A 21,161-nucleotide genomic window follows, 5' to 3' on the forward strand; every position below is an offset into this window, starting at 1 on the left:
GGCAAAGAACTCTGAGACTGGGGTGAAGGACCTTCCCTCATTCCTGGGAGAGGCCTGGAGAGTGATCAGTGAGTAAATGGCCAGCTGTATCAAGTAAGGAAACCATGTTCGTTTGGGCCAGGTCCGAACTATTAGAATAACTCTGGCTTTGTCATTTTTATTTCATGTAGAAATTTGGATATTAGAGGAGTCAGGAGTACACGTACAGTAGACCTGACAACCACTGAAAGTGAAAGGTATCCCCCAAGAATCGGTGACTCAGCCCGCCTCTGCAGCAGAACTGGGCACATTTCTTGTTTATCATCATTGTGAACAGGTCTATTTGAGGAGTGCCTCATTGCCAGAATATGTGGTGAAGAATGATGGAATCCATCTCTTACTCATGGTCTCGAGACAGACCATGCACACTGAATTAGTTTGTGGTCCCATTTTGAACTCCTGGGAGGTAAGCTGCTGTGATGACAATTTGATTATGTATGCACCAATTGCAAAGCTAGACAGCCTTGGCGCAGAGGTAGGGAGATCTTGCCCCTCCTTGCTGGCTGGTATAGAACATGCATGACATGTTATCCATCATGACCTTTATGTGTTTGCCCCTGATTAGTGGCAGAAACTGGAGATAATCATATCTGACCACCTTAAGTAACAGGAGGTTGATGCATAGAGTGGTTTCTTGAGGCACCCACCTGACCTGAGCTATGTGGGTGTTTAGATGAGCTCCCCACCCCAGTAGGGACACATCCATCATTATGACAATCATTGGGGGAGTGTGGGTGAAAGGGACTCCTGCACAAACATTGTGAAGATATTTCCACCCACCAAGATAGGTATGGAAAGTAGTGTAGTTAGACTGTGTCTGTTTGGTGAATAAAACAGTCCTGAGCCACCCTTGAAGGCAACACATTCCCAGTCTTATATGGTCTATAATAAAACTACCAACTGCCATATGCCCCAACAGCTGAAGACAGTCTTTAACCGGGGTTTGAGGGCTGATCTGGATTGTGTTAACTATGTTGGATACAGCCACGAATCTGTGCACTAGGAAGTAGGCTCTTGGCTCTATTGAAATGATATAAGCTACAATGAATCTAACTTTCACACACAAGTCAAGGGGAATTTTTGAAAGTTCAACTGTAGGTCCAATTTGAGGGGCAGGTCTATTGCTTCACAAGTTGCCTGTGAAGTTACAATTACGGAACAACCTTTCAGAAGCCACTCATCTAGGTAAGGGAACACCAGATGTCTTTTTCTGCAGAGGTGTGCCACTATTACTGACAATACTTTTGAAAAGACCTTTGAGGTAAATGGTAGGTTGAAAGGGAGCGCCCTGTACTGAAAATGGTCCTGACCAATAGTAAAATGTAGGAATCTTTTTGAGAGATGGGTGGATCACTATATTGAAATATGCACCCTGAAGGTCAAGGGCTGAGAACCAGTCCCCTTGGTCCAGTGATGAAATTATTGCTGCAAGTGTCACCATACTGAATTTTTGTGCCTTCACGAAGATGCTGAGTTGCCTTAGATCTAGGATGGGTCTCCAACCATTGTTCTTTATTGGAACCAGGAAATAGGAATAAAATCCCTTTCCTCTGTGCTGCATGAGAACCAGTTCTATAGCACCCAAGAGTCCACCACTGATAGATCCATCAATGGCTATTAGCCAGGATGGACAGGGATACAAAATCATGCTCTGAAATGTCCCTAGCCTTTGTTTGCAGAAGGTGGGAGTGGATAACAGGGGATGGATCACTCAATGATTACCTGTTCTATTCATTCTCTCTGCAGCACCTGGCATTGGCCACCATCGGAAGACAGGATACTGGGCTGGATGGACCATTGGTCTGACTCAGTATAGTTGTTCTTATAAGAATAGGAAAGAGTCCATTTCCTGCTGTAGCAGATTCTCATGAGAGTGGTCCCTATAGAAAGATGGGGAAGGGGGATTGGCAGGTGGCAGAGAAATAATGTGGATGGAGTACCCTGTGCAGAAATCTTCAAAACCCACTTGTCTATAGTGACTGACTCCCAAGCCCACCAGAGTGGTAAAGGCAGTCGCCAAAGAAAGGAAGGTAGGTGAATAGATGCAGTTAGCAAGAATGGGGATGGTAACTCAGAACCTCGACCACCCCCATCAAAATTTGTGAGTGAAGGTGGAAGACTGTGAGGTTGAAGATTTAGAAGTGAGTGGTTTTCTTCTATGGTACCTCTGTCCCTTGTGTTGAGGTTTGTATGATCTCTGGAAGCTTGAGAGCAGGACAGGACAGGACATCTGTGCTATCTGGGGCTTACTAAACTTTCTCTTGAGGGCAGGTACATAGATCCCAAGAGAATATATTAAGTAGCTCTCGAGTCCTTTAATGCAGAGATTTATCCATGTTGTCAGCAAACAGTTTGATATCATCAAAAGGAAGGTCTTTGACTGTATTTTGCATCTCCTTTGAAAATCCTGAGAGCTGGAGCCAAGAGGCCCTCCTCATAACTACCACTGTAGAAATCAAATGGGTGGCAGTATTAGCAGCATTATAGGAGGTCTGCAGAGATATTTTGGCACACAGCTGGCCTTCTGCAATAAATTGCCTGGAACTGTTCTCTTTGTTTTTCTAGTAGATGCTCAGTAAACAAATTCAGCTTAGTATAATTTGCATGATTATACTTTGGCATTAAAGCCTGGTAGTAGGCAAATTTGAACTGTATAGTAGCTGACAAATACGAGTTTCTATCAAACAAGTAAAGGTGCTTATGATAGGGCCTGGATTTAGCGTGTTGCTTCCTCCCACAGCCATTAACCATGTCGACCACCAAGAGTAAGGAGAGGGATGAGAAAATAAAAATTCTCCTTATACAGGACAGACTGATAATATTTTTAAGCCACTCTCTTGCATGTAGGTGGAATTGTGACTGGGATGTGCCAGATAATGAGGCTCCTCTAGACCCTGCAAAAGTTAACAGGCAAGGCAATGCGGGCAGATGAAGCTGTATGAAGGATGTCAAGCAGCTTATGATATGATTCTTTAACCTCTTCATGAGGCATTTACAAATAATCCACAATTCTCTTGACAAGGTCTTGAAACTGCTTGAAATTGCAACCAGGGATGGAGGAGGTGGCATAACCGCCTCATCCAGGAATGAAGAAGAGATATTGGCCAGTGGAGAGATGTCTTCATCAGCCTTAGCTTCCCATTCCTCAAAGATTTCTTCCTGAGGTTCCAGTTTTCTAGAGAGGGAGGGTGATGAAGGCTATTATCCAACTGATGGTGCTCAAAGCCCTAGCGAACTGCTGGCGATCGGACACTCGAGGGTTCCAGTATGGCCAAGGAGGTGGTGCATATGGCATGGGTGGGGGCATCCCTGGGTGTTCATACCAGCTAGATGGTGGTTGTGGCCGTTTCTCACAAGTGATACCAATCTCCTCAGAGACCTTTGGAAAAGAGCCTCTACACAAATGCAGAGGAGAGCCTTGCACATATATTTGGGAGACTGAGGCAAAAATCTTCATCAGAATCCTTCTCTTCCAAATCATTCCACAGTAGTGGATCACCGGACAAAACCATGAGGTGAAACAGTCAGAACTGGGCACAACGTCCAGCAACCTGGAAGTCCTCGGTACTGGGAGTATATCAGAGCCTAGAAATGAAGAGTTGGGCATCTCGAACACAGCAAGGTCTCAGGGAAAACAAAACTCCTGCAGTACCTTGTCCATGGCCTGCGCTGAAGTGACAGTGGCTGAGGGAGTTGCCGGTATTGTGAATCTTGACCACTCTAAGGGGAGTACAGAAAGACCTTGAGAAGGCTTCTTCGGTTCCAAATGAGAAGAGGTAGCGCTCTTCTTGTCACCTCACTCCATTGATGGTGTTGATGGCCTCTCGGAGCCTGGGTCTTCATAGTCTTTAGGTTTGACAGTGCCCTTGGTACCTGAGGAACCAGCAGCCTCATGGGTACCAGGTCTGAGAGCAGTGGATACTGAAGTAGCTGGAGTCATTAGAGACCGTATTTCTTTGAGGCAGATCCCCTACCTGGAGAACTCAAGGGATGGTCATTGGGAGGAAGCCTGGGTCTTCCTCTTAGATGCCCTCATGGAGTGTAGTTCAGAGACAGACAGTGACAGTGGATTTACTAGGAGACCAGCAAACAGGGGGCAGAGAGGGGGGTCCCCTGGCCAGGGTCAGTGGTTGAGTGCACTGAGTTCTCCATTATCTCCCTGTTTTTTCTGGCTCTAGATTTTAATGCCAGACAGAAGTTGCACTTTTGGGAAATATGAGATTCCCTGAGGCAACAGCTGCATGAGGATTGTCCATCACTCACCAGGATTGCCTCCTGGCATGACAGGCAGTTCTTGAAACCAAGAGAACTGGGCATGCCCTCCCAGTAAAGTAAAACTCCTGGGAGGAGAGAAACTATATAAAAGGTATTAGAAGAAAACTATATTAAAAAAATTTAAAGTTTTTTTTAAACTACTACAAGCTAAAACTACTACTAAGAACAACTATAATAAGCTAACAAGTAAAAGAGTTAAGGGGACACATCTGAAATAAAACTCAACGTAAACAACTGCAAAGACTCCGTCTCAGGCTGAGGTGGTAGAGAAGGAACTGAAGGCAGTCCGCCCACAGAGTGCTACATAACAACAGCACGGAGCACAGGACTGAGTAACACATGTGTAGACCAAGCAGACTGTGCTATGAGAAATCTCTGATCAAAGTGCACCTAGAGTGAAACAATCATAGTGACAACACTCAAAGAAGAACAATACAAATCACTAAGATGTCTTATTTTTATATATGATCATTAATCATCATTTCTAAAACGTTTTTCACACTTCTAGTGTTTCCCCAAGAAATAAGGATACCCTTTTACTAAAGGCACTTTTAAGAATATGATTCCTGCTATTTGAATGGTTTGGTGTGGAAGGGAAAGTTTGCAATATCAAAAGCAATTGCTTAAAGTTATTGTTTTAAATTTCTCTTAGGTTAATTTGCTTGGATTTATAAAGGAGGGCACACATATAACATTAGGTAGTTAAAATTCAAAATAACCTCCAGTTATTTATATTAAAGAACAGGAGAAATACAATCTTTGAAATGAAATCTCACCACTTCCTGCCCTGCTAATCTGGAAATAAGAAAGTCTTTTACACATGGCTGGTCCATACATCTGATGCTTCTGGATTCTGCAGCTTATCTGGAGTTCAACAACTCTTCTTAGACCTGTGCCCCCGGACACGGGGGTAAGTCTTTCCCACATAAGATTTCAGCAAAACTCTTCAATATCTCTTCTGGGTCCTGTGACCCTGGACAATGGGAGAGGCCATCCATGGGGTGTCATGCACAGTGACCTCAGTTTTATATACACTGATTTAAGGACTAGTTGGAGGGGACCCCTCTGATTCCTTCTGATTCCAAATGGTTCTCAGCTTTCAGATCTTAGTTTTTCTGCTGCTTCCATCAGTATCCAGTGAAGGCACCAATGTATAAAAAAAATTTTGATGCTTTTTTTAGTTGGAGGGTCTAATTAATTTCATGGATTGCATTTTAGTATTTACCCTGTTAATTTTGGTATCCCTTCCAAGTGATTTCTTTTAATATTCCAAGAAGTTATATCCTAGTTAGATGCTTATACATTTCAACATTCCCTTTTCCTTCTTGTGTTATACCATTCCTGTCACTTCTCTGATGAAACTATGATTATCAGAGAAAGCACACAAAATCCCTTATAATTCTAAATCTAGTGAACATAGTCCATACCTTCTTTGATAATATACAGAACTTTTCACTTCACATTTTTCAAGACTTTTCATGGGATATGAGACATTAAATTGGAGGAACAAGACCAATTATTCACATAGAATGATATATCTCTGATTCACGATGCATACAAATGTATGGTTTGGGGTGAAGTCTAAGTCATGTACATTTCTTGAGAACACTGGCAGTGTGCTCCATTTGACCTTCAGTTTTCTGGGTCTCATGGCAAGTTATTTATAGCTAGTTAAAGTTTATATTTTCTACACTTATCTCTGCCTCTTAATTCCTTGTAGCCAGACAGTGGGATGGGAATTCTATCCACATGCAACTCATTAAAGGTTTCTAAGTGCTTAACTGTAGTTTGAAAATTTTGTTATATGCATCGGAGCTTTCGGTCATGACCGGAACTTGGGCAGTCATCCCTAGTGGTTGAAGCAGGAATCAGCGTCTAGCCAAAGGTCAGAGTATTGAGCTGGGTCAGAGTCAGAGTGAGGAGTTGAGCCAAGGGTCAGAGTCAGACAGTCAACCCAAGGGATGGAGCTGGAGTCAGAAACAGGGGGCAGGGAATCAAGAACAAGGCAAGAACCACGGACAAGTCAGGAAAGCAGGGCTAAAGAGTCAGGTGAGAACGCCGGGGCCAATGTAGCCACCAACCAGGAATTCACCCAGTTGCACAGACAACTTCCTGTACCTCCTTATGGCTTAACTACAGCAGCTGGACCAACTGATGGGGCTGGGCACTCCTCTAATCAGGACACCGTTGACAGTGCCTCTGGTGGTGCCAGGAATCCATTAGCCACTCATACCACTACTTACGAGCAAGCCACTGGATGGCGGCCATGAAAAGGCCACCAACTCAAAAATAATGGGGGATTTCAATTATCCCCATATTGACTGGGTACATGTCACCTCAGGATGGGATGCAGAGATAAAATTTCTTGATACCATAAATGACTGTTTCTTGGAGCACCTAGTCCTGCAACCCAAAAGAGAGGCAATTCTTGATTTAGTCTTAAGTGGAGCACAGGATCTGGTTCAAGAGGTGAATATAGAGGAACCACTTGGTAATAGTGACCATAATTAAATTTAACACCAAAGAAGCCCACCACAGCAGCATTTAATTTTAGAAAGGGAAACTACACAAAAATGAGGAAGCTAGTTAAAAAGAAATTAAAAGGTACAGTCCCAAAAGTGAAATCCCTGCAAGCTGCACAGAAACTTTATACAGATACCACAATAGGGGCTCAATTTAAATGTATACCCCAAATTAAAAAACATAGTAAGAGGACCAAAAAAGTGCCACTGTGGTTAAACAACAAAGAAAAAGAAGCAGTCAGAGGCAAAAAGGCATCATTTAAAAATTGGAAGTTAAATCCTAGTGAGGAAAATAGAAAGGAGCATAAACTCTGGTAAGTGAAGTGTAAAAGTATAATTAAGCAGGCCAAAAAGAATCTGAAGAGGAAAAAAAAGAGCAAAGCTTCCCACACCTGAGCCATTCTTTTTAGGTGACAAATCTGAGAAACTGTCCCACACTGAGGCGTCAGTGGAAGTAGTTTTGGAACAAATTGATAAATTAACAGTAGTAAGTCACCAGGACCAGGATGGTATTCATCCAAGACTTCTGAAGGATGTCAATAGGAAATTGCAGAAATACTAACTGTGGTCTGTAACCTATCATTTAAATCAGCTTCTCTATCAGATGACTGGAGGATAGCTAATGTGACACCAATTTTTCAAAAAGGCTCTAGGGGCGATCCTGGCAATTACACAGCAGTAAGCCTAACTTCAGTACCAGGAAAATTGGTTGAAACTACAGAAAAGAACAGAATTATCAGACACATAGATGAACACAGGGAAGAGTCAACATGGTTTTTGTAAAGGAAAATCACACTTCACCAATCTATTTGAATTCTTTGAGAGGGACAACAAATACATGGACAAGGATGATCCAGTAGATTTAGTGTACTTAGACTTTCAGAAACACTTTGGCAAGGTCCCTCACCAAATGCTCTTAAGCAAAATATGTAGTCATGGGATAAGAGGGAAGGTCCTCTCATGGATCAGTAACTGGTTAAAAGATAGAAAACAAAAGGCAGGAATAAATGGCAAGTTTTCAGAATGGACAGACATAAATAGCGGTGTTCTCCAACTGTCCATACCGTGACCAGTACAGTTCAACATGTCCAAAAATGATCTGGAAAAAGGAGTAAACAGTGAGCCGGCAAAATATGTAGATGATACAAAACTACTCAAGATAGTTAAGTCCAAAGTAGATTGCAAAGACTTACAGAGGGATCTCTCAAAACTAGGTGACTGGGCAATAAAATGGCAGATGAAATTCAATTTTGATAAATGCAAGGTAATGCACACTGGAAAACATAATCCCAACTATACATATAAAATGATGGGCTCTGAATTAGCTGTTACCACTCAAGAAAGAGATCTTGGAGTCACTGTGGACAGTTCTCTGAAAACATCTGCTCAATGTGCTGCAGTAGTCAAGGCTAACAGAATGTTAGGAACCATTAGGAAAGGGATAGATAAGACAGAAAAATATCATAATGCCTCTATATAAACCCATGGTACGCCCACATCTTCAATACTGTGTGCAGATCTGGACACTCCATCTCAAAAAAGATATACTGGAATTGGAAATGATATAGAGAAGGGCAAGTAACATTATTAGTGGTATAGAACAGCTTCCATACGAGGAGAGATTAAAAAGACAGACTTTTCATCTTGGAAAAGAGACGACTAAGGGGGGATATGATAGAGGTCTATAAAGGTCTTGACTGGTATGGAGAAAGTGAATAAGGGTAAGTTATTTATTCCTTCGCGTAACACAAGAACTAGGGGTCACCCAATGAAATTAATAGGCAGCAAACAAAAGGAAATACTTCTTCACACAATGCACAGTCAACCTGTGGAACTCTTTACCAGAGGATGTTGTGAAGGCCAAAACTATAAGAGGTTTCCAAAAAAGAACTAGATAAGTTCATGGAGGATAGGTCTATCAATGACTATTAGTCAGGATGGGCAGGGATGCAACACTGTGCTCTGAGTGTCCCTAGTCTCTCCTCACCAGAAGCTTGGAGTGGATGATGGGGATGGATCACTTGATGACTGCCTGTTCTCTTCATTCACTCTAAAGCACCTGGCATTGGTCATTGTCAGAAGACAGGTTACTGGGCTAGATGGACCATGGGTCTGACCCATTGTGGCCATTCTTATGCCTGACACTCTATGGATCCGAGTTCAAAACCTGTGGATCCTCACACTCTCCTTTCCTAGGAATTGTATGTTTTAACTTTCGCTTAGTTAATCCTCCCCAGAGAAGATGTCCGATCTGTTGTGATGGGCTTACTGACTCTCAGGCTATGTCTTCACTAGAAACACTGTAGCTGTGCTGCTGTAGCACTTCAGTGTAGACAAATCATAGCAACAGGAGGGGTTCTCCCATTGCTGTTAATCCACCTCCCCAAGAGGTAGCAGATAGAACAACAGAAGAATTCTCCCTGCAACCTAACATTGTCTACACTGGGCATTACGTTGGCTTAACTACTTTCTGCGGGGTAGTGGATTTTTCATATCCCTGAACAATGTAGCTGGGTCAACCTAAACTTTTTAGCATAGACCTGGCCTCACTGTCTTTAGTTCTGAGAGGAAGCCAAAGGTTTGGAAGACAAAGATTGATGGCACTCTTAAGCCTGAATTACACCTAAAATTCACACCCCAGAGAGAGACAGTTAAGCCAGCCTAAGTGCTGATGTCGACATCACTAGGTTGACAGAAGAATTCTTAGCTACTGCCTCTTTAGGGTTGGGAGGGATTCAATATAATGATGGGAAAAACCCCCTATCACTGTGTAAGGATCTGGAGGACTAGAGGAGTGAGGTCCAGGTGACCAATGCTTACATGCCGCAACTCTGTAGTCACGGCAGAGCCACAATACATGCTCTATAAACTCAGGGTGGGCAGAACTAAATGCCATAGGATGTGCCACCCACTGAAGACCCAGTTAGTAGAGCACACACATCCCCAGATTGGTCCAAGTGCACTATTTAAGCATGGAGGGAGTTCCAGGAAGCTGTCTGTGCAACCAAGCAGTACCTGGCCCATTGCTATCCTAATCTCATTCCCTGCTTTGGATTCCAGCTCTGATTCATGGCTTGACACTTTACTCTGCCTCTGATCCTTGGCTTGACTCTTGATTCCTGCCTACAGCTCTGATCCCTGACACCGACCCCTAGCTTGGCTCCCCGCTCCAACCACCAGGCTCTACTCCTGCTCTGACCACTAGGCACGATGCCTGGTCCTACCCACAAGACCAGAGCACTCATGTCCTGTTTGTGACAAACCATAGCACATGTCTACACTACAGTGCCACAGCTGCATAACTACAGTGCCACAGCTGTGCTGCTGCAGCTCTTGTAATGTAAGCATACCCTCGGTTGCTTCAGGCACAGTTAAGTGCACAGTGAGAACGATAACTGTTAACATATTTTCAATAAATATTTTCATGTCCTTACACCTTACAGGCAGGAAAAAGACTGCACATAAGCCTCCAAAATAGTGCATGAGCAAGATGATACCACCATTCAGGTGCACAAGAACCATGATCTAAGTGAAAATCCTCCATTTGTACACATACATATCAGGCAAAGGTGCACAGGGCTGAAGAGACTCATTCAAACAGACCACACAATTTAAAGATCTATACATTTGAGTGGAAAGGTTTCTATGGCCTTAACAAAGAGCACAGTCATGCAACCCTTACCCTCCTACATAGTCTCATTCAAATGAACAGGACTACTAATGTGAGCAAGGGCTGCAGGACCAGAACCATTAATAGGCAAGTTTATTTTGCCCCAGAGCAGAAGGCTCTTATGCAGTCTTCAGTAGGATTGTATACACAGGAGTTAAAACCTCTGTATGTAGTCTTAGAAAAATTGCATCACCCAGATGCCATTTTACAATATGTATACTGATACCTTCAATTAAAAAAAAATCATACTTCTGTCTGAAAATTCTTAATGTGCTATTGTAACAAGTAACACCCAAGAGCATTATAACTGAAAGAAATTAGAAAAGAAACTCTCTCTTTTTTCAGTTTATTTAATCCATTTGACAGAACCTAGGGTACAATTATTTACCATGTACAGTCAGTTTCCACTTCTTGAAGTAGACTTCAAAGCATGGTATTATATTAAATAAATATCTGATTGAATTTCAAAATCATTAAACTGTAGACCTCACGGAAACTACATGGCTCTTAAAAGAAAATTATATACGATATAGTATTTCTATTAAGTAGAGTAAAGAACAAAAAGGAAAATCTTATTATATGGAAAACTAAAATACAATAAATGTTCTTGTAGTTTGCATGTACAGGTACCTTCTCTTCTCATATTGCAAACGCCTAATAGTTTTTTAATAGAACTTGAAGAGGAACAAACATGCAGGATAAAACCATAAAAATAAAAATAGCAAAGAATCTTAAATAATTACCCTTAAAAAAGTACTTTGAATGGCTTGAATTACTTTCTCCCTGAAAGCCTGTAGTTGATGAAGTGCTTCTTTATTCTGTTGATATTGCTCCTCACAAAACTCATCCAAAGAATATGTGCGAGACCTGTCCACCTAAATGAATAAATGGAAAAAATACCACGAGTAGTGAAAGAAAACCTAGCATTTAGACATCAGCTCATGTGTCATCCCAACCCATCCTCCTGCACAGTAGCAGCATACAGGCACTAGGCCCCAAAATGCAAAGTGAACACAAGAGGAAGGACAACTGTCAGAGTGTAGGCCCCCAAGTGGAAGAATAATTTGAGATGACAGAAAAGTGCAATATAGGCAGGGGAGGAGCTACATAAAGCCTGGAAAGTGAGAACAATGAATTAAAATTCAGTGCAGGAAGATGAGGAAAAATGAGTTTAATATTAATGCAGGTCATGCAGAACCAGTGCAGTGCACTCCCTTAAATAAGGAGTATGTGTGTGTGAGACAGAAACATACGGTGGTTAGAGCAGTGGAAGAGAAAGAGAGAGGTTACTTACCTTATAGTAATTTGATGTTGCTCAAGATGTGCTGTCTATACATATTGCACTCATAGTATCGCACACCCGCTAGTGCCAGAGGTCAGAGTTTTTTTCTTGCTAGCAGTCTCCTGCGCTCCACACATGCTCACAGAATGCACCCCTCCTGCCTCCACCTTTCCAGAGGGCATAAAGGGACAGGGCAGACCAACTTCCACTCAGATCCTTCACCAGCCAAAATCTTGTAAGGACTTTGAATTGTGGGGAAGGAGGGCAGGTCATGGATACATATAGAAAAACTCATCAGTTACTGTAAAGTGAGTAACCTCATTTGTCTATATGTCTCCTACTTGTGGAGACTGAAAAGCAGTTCACAAATGGAGGTGCATATCAAAGTTTTACATAAAGACAGATCTAAGCACTACTTTATCAAAGGCTGCATCTTCTCTAGTTGCCTGTTCAACTGCATGTTCACAAAAGTATGGACAGATACCCACGTGCCTTACAAATTTCTAAAACTGAGACAATATTAAAAAGCTACAGAAGTAGCTTGGGCTCTTGTAAAATGTGCCCTAACTGTCAACGGGGCATCCCAACTTGCAAACTGATAGCACAATTTAATACATCTTGAAGTCCAATTTGAGAGTATCTGAGAAAAAACAATCTTTAACTCTATTGATGCCACAAATAATTAAAGAAAGCCTAAAAGATTTAGTTCTGTTCAGATAAAAGGCTAAAGTTGGGACTCTAACTAAGGTCCTTTCTACTCTATTAGTGTGAGGTTTTGGACAAAATATTGGTACATTAATTGACTGGTTAAACATGAAATTCATTCACAGTCTGAGGCAAGAAACTCGGATAAGTCCTTAATAAAACCTTATCCCCCTGAAAAATCATATGGGCAGGACCAGAACTCTACGTTTTCACCCACTGTTCATGCAGAAGTAATAGCTACTAAAAATATGGTTTTTATGGACAGAACATTTAATGGACAAGTAGCTAAAGGTTCAAACAGGGTTTTCATTAAACTAGACAACACAACGTTCAGAATTCATGGAGCATATGGATCCTTTATAGCTGGAAATACTTAAGAAATCTTTGAGAAGTAGGATAAGAAAATATATTAAAACCATCATTCTTAGGATGATAGGCACATACTGAAGCTAGGTGCACTTTAATGGAACTAATCAACAATGCAGAAGATTTTAAGGACAGAATGTAATCTAAAACGGAAGATATATCAAACTGAAAAGGCGAAATATTAAGACTCTGAGGCCAATCATCCAATCTTTTCCAAGCTGCTCAAGTGGAAAGCTTCTGCTATTTATTAAAATGTCCTGAACTGCTTGAGAAGAGAATTTCTAAGTCTCACTCAAGAAGCTAGCTTCCAGGCTGTCAGATGTAGGGATGACACTTTCAGGTAAAGAACTGTCCAATTGTTCTCAGATATCAAGTTGGGAACCAGAAGAGGGGCGATCTGTGATGGTATCAACCATCCAGAAGCCAGTATTGTCTGGGACATACTGGTGCGATGAGACTTAAGGAAGCTGAGGCTTGCTTGAGCTTCACTAAAGGTCTTAGAATTAGTGGAATTGGAGGGTAAGCAACATCTCCAAAACTTTTTCACCAGAATCAGATGAAAGATTATACAGACCAGATGAATTGTTCAAAGTTCTAACACCATATGTATGTAGAAGAGTCTCTTTCTGAGGCCACAATGCTCGAGTCTGATGATGTTTGGATGTAACCTCCAAACTGGTATCCATTATCATTGTTAGAGTTGGTTGAGGAAGCACAAATGGAAGGCCTTTGCAAGCTTGAGAAGGCTCTAACCATTAATGAAGGGACATCAGAACTCACTGGGGAACTGTAGAGACTGTACAGTGTCAAGGATTAGTGCTATGAGGAAGGTTTTGGGATGACTGACCATTGACAAGAATTCACAAAGAGACTCTTTAACTGATGAACTCCACTTGAGTACCTGGGGTATTAACCTTTTGGGATCAAGACTAGAATGATTGATAAGAAGGGCTTTATGCTAGAAGATACTGGGAGAAGGTTGGGAGAAACTTGTGAAATCTCTACACGCCTTGCTTCAATCCACAGTAGGAAGAAAATCAAGTAAATGAAGATGCAGTAAGGGATAATGGAACACCACAAGGTAAGAGTATGAAAAGGAAGGAGAAAAAAATGGAAACGTTGATTGGAGTAGTATTCAGGCAGGTGTTACACTTAGTGAAAGGACTATATCCAATCCAGCTAGAAAACTGGGTGAAGTCCAAGGGAAACAACTGGAATGCTTCTACATGAATGCAAAGAGTCTGGGCAGTAAAATGGAAGAAATGGAACTATTTGTGCAGAAGGTCAAACCAGATATTCTAGGGATTACAGAAACATGATGGAAGAGCGTTCATGACTGACATACAGGTTTTGAAAGAAATGTGTGTTTAGGAGAGAGACGACTAAGGTGATGAAATAGCACTGTACATCAATGAAACTGTAACTGTAATGAAATATGAAGTGACAGTATTAAAAAAAAATATCCATCTGTTTGGGTCAAAATCGCCTTGGGAAAGAATTGTAAAAGAAGGTCTGTGGGGATAATATTAGGGGTCTGCTATAGACCTTCTGGGTCAATCTTAGATATGGATAATAATCTCTAATATTATTAGAGAAAAATACTTTGGGATTTGTTTCATAATGGAAGACTAACTTCCTGGATATAGATTGGAGAATAAATGCTATTAGTATTGATAGGGACAACTTATTCCTGGATATGATAGGTCTGCTTTCTTTATCCTATCGTTACTGTAACAAGCTGATTAAAGGAAATAACCTTGGATCAAGTGATCAAAAGCTGATTCAGTTTAAATTAAATGGAAAGATAATCAACACCAAGTCATCAACTACGATTTTTTATTTCAAAAGGGCAGACTCTGAGAAATGAAGGGAGTTGGTTGAAGAGGTCAACTGGACCGAAGAGCTTAAAGGATTAAATACAGAGGCTTAGAAATTCTGCAAATCAGCTATACAAAAAGCAATCTGAAATTTGCATCCCAAACTTAGGGGGAAAAAAACTTGTAGGGAATGGCTCTGGATCCAGCTGGATCAACAACCATCTCAAAATTATTATTATGAGTAAGCAGAGAGCCAGAAGGAATGGAAAAAAGGGGCTGATGAACAAAGAAAACTACATCATGGAAGTTAGAAAAATGTAGAAATAAAGTGAGAATTGCTAAAAGTCAAGCTGAATTAGCTCTTACCAGGGAAATTATAATAAATACTAAAAGGATTTTTAGTTTACATAAATAAAATGAGAATAAGGAAGGATGAGGATGAACCGCTATGTAATGTAGAGGGGAAGATTAACGATAATGTAGGTATGGCCAAAAACTAAATGAATACTGTGCCTCAGTTTTCAATAAGGATGATAATAAGGAGCATATGCATGAAGGCAGTACTGCTGATGGAAATGAGTGTCTAGAAAAGTACCACCTCTGAGGTGGAAGAAACATCTAAAGAGCTTAATGCACTCAAATCAAAGGGACCTAATAAATTACATCACAGAATACTGAAAGAAATGGCACATGTGATTGCTAGTCCAGTAGCAAGGAGTATTAATAAATCTATTTATGTGGGGGTAGTACCATATGACTGGAGAACAGGTAACATCATACTAATATTTAAAAAAGGGGGGAAAGTGATCTGGGCAATTGTAGTCCTTTTAATCTGACCTAGGTAGTATGCAAGGTTTTAGAATAAACTATGAAGGAAATAATAATTAAATTCACTGAAGTTAATGGTAAAGGTGATGTAATGCAACAAGGGTTTACCAATGATAGATCATGCCAGACTAACCTGATTTCCTTCTTTGCTAAAATAACTGATTTTTTAGACAAGGGAACTGGACTTCAGTAAAGCATTTGACATGGTACCATATGGAAAATCATTAGTTAAATTAGGGAAGGTGGGGATCAGTACAAGCATTGTAAGGTGGATGTGGAATCAGCTAACAGGAAGAAGATAACAAATTGTACTGAAAGGTGAATTACTGGACTAAAGGGACGTTACTAGTGGAGTTTCCCAAGATCAGCCTGGAGACCAGTATCATTCAATATTTTTATTAATGACATTGCACAAAAAGTAGGAGTGTCCTAATGAAATATGCTGATGATACTAAGTTGGGAGTCATCATCAATTTAGGGGAGAATCAGAATATTATGCATGAAGATCTGTACTAGCCTGGGGTGCTGGAGATGCTGGTTCCGTTCCCCACCTTGGATTGAGAAAAGAGATAAGTAACAGCTGCCTCTCCTCTTGACACGTCCCCGGGGGGGAGGGAGGAATAGCTCAGTGGTTTGAGAATTGGCCTGCTAAACCCAGGGTTGTGAGCTTAATCCTTGAGGGGGCCATTTAGGGATCTGGGGCAAAAATAGGGGATTGGTCCTGCTTTGAGCAGGGGGTTGGACAAGATGATCTCCTGAGGTCCCTTCCAACCCTGATATTCTATGATTCTATCTGGATAGCCTAGTACAGTGGAGTGACAGAAATGGGATGAAATTCAACAGTACAAAGTGCAAGGTCACACACTTCCAGTCTAATAATCAGAATTTCTGTTACCAGCTTGAGGCTCATCAGTTGGAAACAACAAAGGAGGAAAGAAACCTGGTTGTGAGAGTCAATCACAGGATGACTATGAGCACCAATGTGTTGCAGCTCTGAAAAAGGCAAATGTGATCCTAGGATGTACTTGGCGAGGCATTTCCAGTAGAGACAAGAGAAGTATTAATCCCATTAACAAGCCACTGGTAAGACCTCATTTGAATACTCTGTTCAATTCTGATCACCCATGTTCAAGAATGATTAATTTAAATTGGAAGAGGCACATACAAGCACTACTACGATGGTCAGGGGAATGGAAGGCTTATTTTATGGAGGAGAGAGACTGGAAGAGCTTATACCCCTCCGCCGAGCTCCATCCCTCCTGCACCCGGACCCCTGCTGAGCTCCATCCCCCTGCATCTGGACCCCTATGCCTGCACCCAGACCACTCCCTGCTAAGTTCCCCTGCATTTGAACCCCCACCCCGATGAGTCCCACCCCACCTCCCTGCACCTGGACCACCCCACCCAGCCCCCTGCACCCAGACTCCCATCCCACTGAGCCCCAACAAGCTGCACCTGGACCTTGACCACACCAATCTTCACCCTCCCAGCACCCAGACCACTCCTGCTGAGCCCCAACCACCTTCACCCCACCCCCTTCAGAGTCCCATTCCCTCTTCCGCGGACTGTCCCGAGCTCCTATGCATTCAGACTTCCCCCTCCACCCCTGGACCCCCCACGGAGCCACCCACACCCAGACTGCCCCACACAGAACCTTCTAACCCTACAACTGGATCCCCCTCACACCAAGCCCCTCCACACTTGGATCCTGCCAGGCTGAGGATCTTAAACAATCCTAAATATTGTTTGCAAGCTGGATAGATGGAGATGTGAATATACCCATCCAACATATCCGGGTCTGTAAACCAAATCAAGCAGATTCACTCACAGGAATATAACAGCAAGAGTCAGCATTTTGAACTTTTGTTTCCAGATAAAAGTGGGGTCCCACAGGGGAATGTTCTTGACCCAACTATATTTTATATTTTTATCAATGACCTGGAAAAAAATAAAACAATTACTGATAACATTAGCAGATTACACAAAAATTGGGGGAGTGGTAATGAAGACAGGTCACTGGTACAGAGCAATCTGATCCGTTTGGTAAGCTGGGCACAAACAATGTGTTTTAATATTGCTAAATGTAAATGCATGTGTCTAGGAACACAGAATGTAGGCCATATATACACAAGACAAAAGACTATCCTCGTAAGCAGTGACTCTGATAAACATTTAGAGCTCGTGGTGAATAATCAGCTGAACATAAACTCCCAATGCGATGCTGTGGTCAAAAGGGCTAATGCAGTCTTTGGATGCATAAAGAGGGGAATCTCAAGTAGGAGTAAATAGTTTATTTTGCCTTTCTATTTGACACTGATGTGACTGCTGCTGGAATACTGTATCCAGTTCTGGTTCCCACAATTCAAGAAAGATTTTGAAAAATTGGAGAGGGTTCAGAGAAGAGCCAAAAGAATGATCAAAGGATTAGAAAATATGCCTTACAGTGACAGATTCAAGAAGCTCATTCTATCTAGCTTAACAAACAGAAGGTTAAGGGGTGACTTGAGTATAGTCTATATGGGTATATAAATATTTGAAAATAGGTCTTTTCAATCTAGCAGAGAAAGGTATAACATGATCCAATGGCTGGAATTTGAAGCTAAACTATTTCATACTGGAAATAAGGCATACTTATCCTTGCTGTTAAAAATGTAGCTAGCAATTTTAAAATCAGGATTGAGTATTTTTCTAAAAAATATGGCCTCAAAATTATTTTGGGGCAGTTCTATGTCCTGCGTTATACAGGAGATCCCTTCTGGCCTTGGAATCTAATATATAATCCTTCCGGGAAGACTTCTGAAGTCTGATTTTAGGACAAATCTCAGGAACAATAGGCAGGCGGGCAAGAAAGAGATCCCTCCAAACTTGCCTCAGAAGCCATTGAACATTCTCTCAAACAAAGATGACTAGCTCAAGGAGGAGTCTTCATTAAGTGAGTGCCAGATCCTGCAGGCAGATGTTCAATAGCCAGTACCAATGATTCACCCATATATGGTACCAATAACTGATTAAAAGCATGAGCCACTGGTGATTCTGAATGGTCACATACCACTAAATCTAATGGTACCACGAATGTGGGAGCTGAAGTAATCAGTACCAATGCTTGAGCTATATAACCTATTGGTAAAGTTGTATACAATACCAACAAGAAAGTAGTCAGGGAAGCAGCACCCTTGACCTGAGATGGCATCTGTGCACCTGGTATTAAATCCTTGAGTACCAATGAAGTACATACAGTAGATGCTACTGTTACCTGCAGAGGTGGCACTGAAGCCACTCTTTTTAACAGTACCAATCTCTCAGAGGCATGCTTCAGGGCTTCAGAAAACACCTATCTATGCCTTCCAAAACAGCAGCTTGAATCTTGTCTTCTTTTTCTTCAAAGGAGCTGGAGAAAGAACTGTGTCCCTTTTCAGCCAAAGATTTTTAACGACCACAGAAACACTACTTGTAGAGGGGATACTGGAGACTAACTGATCTGACTCACCAGGATCTGAGTCCAGTCTTACATCTGTCCAGGAGATACATCCTCAGTTTACAGAGTGGTAGCCGTGTTAGTCTGCATCAGCAAAAACAAGGAGTCCTTGTGGTACTTTGGAGACTAACAAATTTATTTGGGCATAAGCTTTCATGGGCTAGAACCCACTTCATCAGATGCATGGAGTGGAGTGGAAGATACAGGAGCAGGTATAAATACATGAAAAGATGTGAATTGCCTTACCAAGTGTGAGGTTAGTCTAATGAGACAATTCAATTAACAGCAGGATACCAAGGGAGGAAAAATAACTTTTGAAGTGGTAATGAGAGTGGCCCATTTCAGACAGTTGACAAGAAGGTGTGAGTAACAGTAGGGGGGAAATTAGTATAGGGGAAATTAGGTTTAGGTTTTGTAATGACCCAACCACTCCCAGCCTTTATTCAGGATTAATCTGATGGTGTCCAGTTTGCAAATTAATTCCAGTTCTGCAATTTCACGTTGGAATCTGTTTTTGAAGGTTTTTTTGTTGAAGAATTGCCATTTTTAGGTTTGTTATTGAGTGACCAGAGAGATTGAAGTGTTCTCCTACTAGTTTTTGAATGTTATGATTCCTGATGTCAGATGTGTGTCCATTTATTCTTTTGCGCAGAGACTGTCCAGTTTGGCCAATGTACGTGGCAGAAGGGCATTGCTGGCACATGATGGTATATATCACATTGGCAGATGCGCAGGTGAATAAGCCCCTGATGGTGTGGCTGATGTGGTTAGATCCTCTGATGGTGTTCCTTGAATAGATATGTGGACAGAGTTGACATAGGGCTTTGTTGCAGGGTTTCGTTCCTGGGTTGGTGTTTTTGTTGTGTGGTGTGTAATTGCTGGTGAGTATTTGCTTCAGGTTGGGGGGCTGTCTGTAAGCGAGAACTGGCCTGTTCCCCGAGGTCTGTGAGACTGAGGGATCATCCTTCAGGATAGGTCAACTACAGCCCCCAACTAAAACCTCTCCAGCGCATTAAGGATCTACAACCTATCCTGAAGGACAATCCGTCACTCTCACATACTAAAACACTTATCAGTGTCTCTGACCAGGCAACATTACATGAGAGGCATGTTTTAAAACTAAGAGATTTAGGAGCCCACATAGCTGCATATCACCTAGTACCTAACTAAACGTTAAAACTATCTTAAAATACTAGCTAACACTAAAATACTAACAAAGAACTTATCTAAAGCTATCTGACTAAAACAAAAACTATTTACAACACCTAACTGCCCAAGTTTAAAACAGAGATACGGGACTACTAAAACGTTCTGCCTCTAGCCTAAGGCCATTGTTGAAAGAACTGAGTGGCAGTTGGTCAACCGTGTCTCTTTATGCCTTTGGAGGTGGAACAGGAGGGAGCATTCCAGGACCATCCGCGGACCAACAGGGGGACTGCTAGCAAGAAAAAAGTTCCAAACTCTGGTGATAAGGGATGTGCAATATTACGAACGGAAGACATCTAGAAAACCACTCAGTGAAGAACTATTAGTTTAACAGGGATATTTTGTATAGAATGTAGGGGTCCATGGCAAAAGGAAAAGTAAGCTAAGAAGATTCCAGTGAACAAATAAAATATCATTGTGAAAATTGTATTTACAATGTATAAAATGTAGCTGTTTACAAATGTCAAATATAGAAAAAACTGTCTAAAACAATACTAGTTTCCTATGGCAATGAAAAAGAATACTTAATCTTTTTTCAGATCACCGTGTTTCTTTATGGCAGATTCCATCAGTATTCACACAGTTTATTTTCTATATTGTGGTAGATGGCACCTGGAGGCCCCAATCAGGGCCCCACAATACACATGTAATGAAATAATCAGAACAACAGTGATAAAACCTACCTCTTACTTTGTACTTTTCATCCATAAATCTCAAAGTGCTTTACAAAAAAGAGGTTAGTATCATTATCCCCATTTTACAGATGAGATAACTGAAGTACAGATAAGGGAAGTGACATACCCAACGTCACCAGTGAGATAAATTTTAAGCTTTTTGGGACTTAGTACAAATGACTTCATGTCACAATAACATACTGCATTGTATTGTTGATACACTGTACAATTCACACACTTTAAATGATGCACATCAATTCTTAAAACGGATACTTCAAATCAGTCCCATTATCAGTTGGCAA

At 41.5% G+C, this 21,161-nt stretch overlaps 1 protein-coding gene across 1 annotated transcript in view; it reads right to left on the reverse strand.

The window, feature by feature from the left end:
* Window positions 1-21,161, reverse strand: part of DNAH14 (dynein axonemal heavy chain 14) — a 467,695-nt gene that overhangs the window by 392,115 nt on the left and 54,419 nt on the right. The window contains 1 exon segment of the mRNA XM_074947623.1: window positions 11,250-11,381. Within this exon segment, the coding sequence (XP_074803724.1) occupies window positions 11,250-11,381 (132 nt within the window).

Source organism: Natator depressus, chromosome 3 (assembly GCF_965152275.1).
Source record: "Natator depressus isolate rNatDep1 chromosome 3, rNatDep2.hap1, whole genome shotgun sequence".
Lineage (NCBI taxonomy): Eukaryota > Metazoa > Chordata > Testudines > Cheloniidae > Natator > Natator depressus.